The sequence below is a fragment of the Galeopterus variegatus genome, unplaced genomic scaffold (genome assembly GCF_000696425.1).
Source record: "Galeopterus variegatus unplaced genomic scaffold, G_variegatus-3.0.2 Scaffold4410, whole genome shotgun sequence".
Lineage (NCBI taxonomy): Eukaryota > Metazoa > Chordata > Mammalia > Dermoptera > Cynocephalidae > Galeopterus > Galeopterus variegatus.
The window spans coordinates 168,793-175,386 of NW_007730521.1; the positions used below are offsets into that span (position 1 = coordinate 168,793).

The 6,594-nt window shown below is 51.2% G+C and overlaps 1 protein-coding gene across 1 annotated transcript in view; it reads right to left on the reverse strand.

Moving 5' to 3' along the window:
- SERHL2 (serine hydrolase-like 2) overlaps positions 1–6,594 on the reverse strand; it is a 13,759-nt gene that overhangs the window by 1,589 nt on the left and 5,576 nt on the right. Inside the window, exons 4-6 of the mRNA XM_008587525.1 lie at positions 2,117–2,241; positions 1,985–2,052; positions 1,859–1,892 (exon numbers count right to left, since the gene is read on the reverse strand). Of these exons, the coding sequence (XP_008585747.1) occupies positions 1,859–1,892; positions 1,985–2,052; positions 2,117–2,241 (227 nt within the window). The remainder of the gene's footprint in view (positions 1–1,858; positions 1,893–1,984; positions 2,053–2,116; positions 2,242–6,594) is intronic.

Below are 6,594 nucleotides of genomic sequence, written 5' to 3' on the forward strand. Positions count from 1 at the left end.
TCTGAGTGGTAAAGCTGTAGCATGAGGCGGGGAGGGGCCGTAGTCAGCTAGATCAGGTCTGTCTGAGAGAAGATTCGAGACGGCAGCTCTCAAGCTTGCTCCCCCTGGAGACAGAATAGCAGCACAGGGCTGTGGTCCTTCCAGGAGGAAGCTAAGGCCAAGGAGGAGGACTGAGTCCCTGACGAGGAGGGCTGTGTGTAGAATCCCCAGTGTCAGGGGTCTATAGGTGGATGATAATCGTAAAATGCGGGTGCCCCCACCCCAAAGACCCCGGCAAGGGTTGAAGTCGCAACCCCAGCCTGCAGCCAGCACACCCACTGATGAGACTGCTGGGAAGTGGTGCGAGGCGACAAGGTGATCTGCTCCTCTGGGACCCTGTAAAATGTGGCACTACCTCTGGCAGTTGTGCCTGGCTCAGAGGCGTATATGAGGACAATAAAACGAAGATTTTGCCAACCAAAGGTCTCCGTTTCCTGAACTCTGATTACAAGTGACCGCAGCAGGGATTGAGGCCCGATAGCTCTTGGGGGTCACTAGCTGGACCTGGAGCCAGACCAGAGGTCCCAGTGCAAGAGGAGAGAAGGGTAAGGTGGGGCCCAGAGTGGGTGACTATGGCCTGACTCCACCTGGACACCAGCCACCTGAGCCACGCGCACCTCACCTCTTTTAGGACAGGCTTCAGTGTGCCGATCATGGAAAGCATGGGCTCCCTGTCGGCGCCATTCTCTCATATCGTAATACCTTTGGGCTGCTCTGGAAAACCAGGAGAAATCAAGGTTCCTTTTGGGGTCACCTCAGCTGCGCCCTCCATCCTGCTCTGGGTTCAAGGCCTCTAAGGAGAGATCAGGCGTGGGCCCCCCTGATTTTCCCACAGATGGGTCCCTTTGCGCCTAGTCTGAGGTAGATTCAGTTGTTCAACACCAGCGCACACGCAGAGCTGGCCCCAGGCCAGGCGTGGGCGTAGTGCTTAACATGCAGCCTGCTGGGCTCAGGGAGGTGCGGGACATGCCCGCGGTCACGGCCACTGAGTGGAGGAGCCAGCATCCATGCTCTGCTTTACGTCTCTAGCAGCTTTATTGAGATAAAACTTATAAACCGTACAATCCTCCCATTTAAAGTGTGCAGTCCCATGGTTTTCAGTATATTCAGAGTTGTGCACCCATCACCACAGTCAATTACAGTGTATTTTCATCACCCCAAAAAGAAATCCTGGACCTCCAGCGTGCACGCACGCGCACACCCGTGCACACCCGCGCTGTTCCCAGCCTGGCGCAGCCGCCGACCGTGTGTCTGTAGGTTGCACCGGGCGGACTTCGGTGCTGCTCTCACTGAGCGTGTTCTCACGGCTCATCCTAGTCGTCGCCTGCTTCAGCACTTCTCTCCTTTTTATGACTTAAGTATTGTCTGCTGGATGGAGGCACCACATCCTGCTTATCTTTTTGTCCACTGGGGGACGTCTGGCTTGTCACCACCCTTTGGCTATGATATAAACATTCGTGTACAAGTCATGTGGACACGTTTTCACTTCTGTTGGGTATCTATCTCGGAGTGCAACTGCTGGGTCACATGGTAACTGTGTTTAATAGCTTGAGAAACTGCCAGAATTTTCCAGAGTGGCTGCGCCATCTTATACTCCCACAGCAGTGTACGAAAGTTCTGTTTCCTCCACGTCAGTGGAAGTGAGGTGGTCCCTCACCGTGGTTTGAATTTGTATTTCTTGACGGTAAAGTCTGCCCCTCTCTGCCTCCCGTGGTCCCGTCATAGAACTTCACCTGGGCGTCCCCCACAGACACCCAGAGAAAGGTGCGGTGTAGTCCCCGCCCCCTCTCCTGCGGCCCAAGCCCTCCCCTCGCGTCACCTTCCTTCCGTAGACTTGCTGCCAGGGGGGCTTCCTGAGAAAGATCACAGGGGCCACAGGGTGGTCTCACACCAGGAGAACCAGGAGCCTCACCAGGGCTCCCTGTTGGCAATTCCTGGCACCCACGTCTGTTGGGGCAACTGGAGGGTGCTGGGTCCAGACACTTGATGAGCAGGACGCGGGCCTGCAGCTTTCTGATGGGGTGCACCAGGAGAACCAGGAGCCTCACCAGGGCTCCCTGTTGGCAATTCCTGGCACCCACGTCTGTCGGGGCAACTGGAGGGTGCTGGGTCCAGACACTTGATGAGCAGGACGCGGGCCTGCAGCTTTCTGATGGGGTGTGTGCACAGCTCCCTGCCGACGAGGTCAAAGCTGTGCTCCGGCTGCAGAGAAAACCGGGCTGGATGCCACTGGCACCACGCGCTCCTGTGGGCACGAGGCCCGTCTCTGTTGGGGTGTTTGGTCCTGAAGGGACACCTCAACCATCCACTCTGGGACCAAGCTCAGCTCCCCCCGACCATGTCAGCTCCTCATCAAAGGCCTCTCTAAGTCCATCAGCTGGAGACTTTGTCCCTGCACCCCAAATCTGTTCTCCCCTCTTCATGGGCTCATGGCTACCCAGCCAGCCTCTATTTCCCAGACTCCTTCACAGCTGAGTGTGGCTGGGACTAAAGGCAGAGAAGTGACTGAGGCCACTTCTGGGCCTGAATTTTAGGACTTGGGCATGGCCCCTCCACACCCCCTCTCCCGGTCCACAGGCTGCCCCACAGCACTGTCCAGCCAGCCCAGGGCCCTGGACTCTGCCAAGCACCTACCTACCTGTGTGGGACAGTTTCCATGAGAAGGAAATTCACTTGGACTACAGTGCTGAATGAGCACAGCCTGGCGTCCCCCAGCCCTCTGCTGGCCAGCACCACAGCCCTGACCACCCTGCCTGTTGTCCTGTCACATGGCTGGGTCTGTACGGTCCCACACGGTGACCATCAGCCACATGTGGCTACTGAGATGCGCTGTAGGTGTGAAACGCACACTGGATTTGGAAGACTTAGTACAAAAAATAATGTAGTCAAGTTTTATGTTGATTCCATCTTAAAATGATAACATCTTGGATACATTGAGTTAAACAAATATTACAATTGACTTCACTTCTTTTCTTTGTATTATTTTTAATATGGCTACTAGAAAATCTAAAATTATACGAGGCTCACATTCTACTTCCATTGGACTGTGCTACTACTGTATGTAGTCTGGGAACTCCCAAAGGGTAGGTGCTCCTAGAATTTTCTCTGGACCTGTATCTCTCACCACAGAAAGTGACAGAGGAAACGCTTGATGAAGGGGTGCTGCTAATTCAGGAAAGCTCCGATAAGGATTGACTCTGTTAAGTCACACCCAATCCTGCTACACCGTCATGATGAATATAAAATTCATATGAGCGCACACACGCACACACGCGCACACATGCACACGGCCACCTGGGCACAGCCAGCACAACTCCCTATCCTAGTTCTGCTCTGAAGCTCTCCCAGCCACCTCCTGCACCTCAGAGTGAAATGACCTTGGGGGCCTTCCCAGAAGCAGGGGTCCCATGTCTTCCCCAAGGCCTTGTGAACTCAGGAAAGAGGAGCCTGAAGATGTGCCACACACTCTGTCACACAGCATTCCCACATCTCACAGCAGTGGCTGCCACAAGGCACTGAGGGTGCTTGCTCGTGGGAGGGGCTTACTTGGTGCTGTGGTTTGAATGTCCCCCAGACTCACGTTGGAACTTAATCCCCAATGTGGCATTTGAAAGATGGGGCCTTTAAGAGGTGATTGGATCGTGAGGACTATGCGCTCGTGAATAGATCAATCCATCCATGGACTATTGGTTTGACAGTTTAATGGGTTATCAGGGATACTGGGCTTTCTAAGGAGAGCAAGTGAGCATGTTCGAGCCCTCTCTCCCTCCTCACCACATGACACCTGGGTCACCGTGGCACTCTGTAGAGACTTTCCCCCAAGAGGCAGCCCTTAGCAGATGCACCCCTCGACCTTGAACTTCCCAGCCTCCAAAACTCCAAGAAATAAATTTCATTTCTTTATAAATGACCCAGATTCAGGCATTCTGTTATACGCAACAGAAAAAAGACTAATATACTCCAGTACCCGCATTACTGTGCAGGTTAAAACAGTGCTTTACGGAGGAGGGAGTCAGGATCAAAAAGGCCAAGTGTGTCACAGTCAACAGCCAGCAGGTGGCACCAGGCCTCACACTCGGGCAGGGCCACTCCGCCGCGGTGCTGCTCTCCGCCTGGCCTGGGGCTCTCGGGCTGGGGATCAGGCAGGCCCTCAACTTCATTCCAGGCTGGTCCCCAAGGCAAGAGCTGATACATCTCCAGTCATGTCTGCAGATGTGAAAGTACAACACAAGTCTGCGTTTTTGCAGCAGTTTCCAAAAGACGACAGCATGAGGGTGTCAGGGGGCCCGTGTGAGCGGCCGGCCGCTGGGGGGGCCCGTCTCTCCCTTTCCGTCTTGTCTTTGTTCCCCTCTCTTCCTTCACGTCTCTTTTTAGCTTCTTTTACCTTCATTTCATGATCCACTTCTTTTTTTAAGTAATTAAGGTATGACTTACAGCCGAGTCCACAGACTGAAGTGTCTGCTCACAATGGCCTTTTACACAATGACACATTCTTTTACCTTCATTTCATGATCCACTTCTTTTTTTAAGTAATTAAGGTATGACTTACAGCTGAGTCCACAGACTGAAGTGTCTGCTCACAATGGCCTTTTACACAATGACACAGCCGTGTCACCATGACCCAGATCAAGGCACAGAACATGACCAGCACCTGGCAGGCGCCCTTGCCTTGAACTCCCTCCCAGGGGCCCTCTCCAAGGAGACCATTATCGTGACTTCTGTCCTCACAGATTAATTTTGCCTCTTTGTGAGCTTCATGTGTAGAATCTACGTTTGTCTCTGGCTTCTTTCACTGCATAAATGTGCCTGTGAGGCCCCGCCATGTTGGTGCATGTAGAACAGTTCATTTCTTCATTACCTTGCTATTCCACTGTGTGACTGTAACACAATTTATGCATTCTGTTGCTGGTGGACACCTGCATCATTTCCACGGGGGGCTGTTTATGCATAACGCTGCTATGAGCTTTCTCACGTGTCTTTTGGTGGACACAGCACACGTTTCTTCTGGGTGTATATCCAGCAGTGAAACGACTGGGGCACAGGGCTCGCACGTGTTTCACTAAGCAGTTACCCAGAAGGGCTGTGCCCTTTACACCTCCTCCTGCAGCCTGCGGAGGGCCTGGCACTGCGCATCCTCATTAAGACATCCTGCTCATTTCAGCTATTCTGCTGGGGGTGGAGAGGTATCTCGCTGGGGTTTTGATGTGCATTTTCCTGGTAACTAATGATGCTGCGCATCTTTCATGTACTTACTGGCCATCTGGATAGACTCTTTCACGAAGTGCCTGTTTTTAAAAATGAGGTTGTTAGTCTTTTTCTTACTAATTTGTCGTTCTATATATAGTCTGGATACGAGCCCTTTTTTTTTTTTTGAGACCGGCCGCACTGCGCTCAGCCAGTGAGTGCACAGTGCACGGCCATCCCTATATAGGATCCGAACCCGCAGCGGCCGGAGTGCTGCTGCACTCCCAGCAACGCACTCTCCCGAGTGCGCCACGGGCTCGGCCCTGGATACGAGCCCTTTGACAGACCTGTGCATTCAAATACCTTCTCTCAGTCTGTGGCTTGCCTTTTCTCTTAATACTGTCTTGCGCTGAGCAGAAATTCTGAATTTTTTTTTTTTCCTTTTTTGTCTTTTTTACTGACCGGTAACGGGATTGCAAACCTCGGTATCGTGCCCGCACCGCGCTCAGCCAGTGAGCGGGAACCGGTCTCCACATGGGATCCGAACCCTCGGCGGGAGCGCCGCCACGCTCCCAAGCGGCGCACTCTCCAGTGTGCCACCAGGCCGGCCCAGAAATTCTGAATTTTAATAAAGCCCTATTTATCAATATTTTCATTAATTTATGGTGTGTGTGTGTTCTACTTAAAATATATTTGTCTATTCTAAGCTCATGAAGATGTTCTCTGTTTTCTTCTAGAACCTTTACTACTTTGCCTTTCATATTTTGATCTACGTTCCATCTCAAATTAGTTTTTGTGCATAGTGTGAGGCAGGGATCGAGGATCAGATTTTCCATATGGACAATGCATTATTCAACCTCCATTGAATTGAGGTGGCACCTTTATCACAAATCAGGTGATCCTCATTCATCATTTTTACAATTGAATTCCCAAAGTATTCCATAGACTCAATGTCACCCCAATATAATTTTTAACAGAAATTGATAGTTCTAAACTTCATTTGAAAGTGAAAATATGCAAGAGTAGTCAAAGAAAATTTGTTAAAAAAAAAAAAAAAAAAGAGATTAGGCTTGTTTTACTAAATGCCAAAACTTATCAGAAAGAAATAGGAATGAAAAAGGGTGGTATGGCTCAGAAATTGACAAAGAGATCAAAGGAACAGAATAAAGAGGGTGTGGGGACTGACCCATTTTGGAATTTGTATTCTCTTTAGTTTAGTTTATGTCTCAAGGGAAGTCTTCAAATCAGTGGGAAGACTTCTGCTTCTGGCATTATGGTTGACCAGCTCCTGCTGCAGAACATGCTCCCATGTCCCGAAGGAGAGGCAAGGGGCATCTCCAAACGCCCTCAGAAACAGACAAACCGAACCTA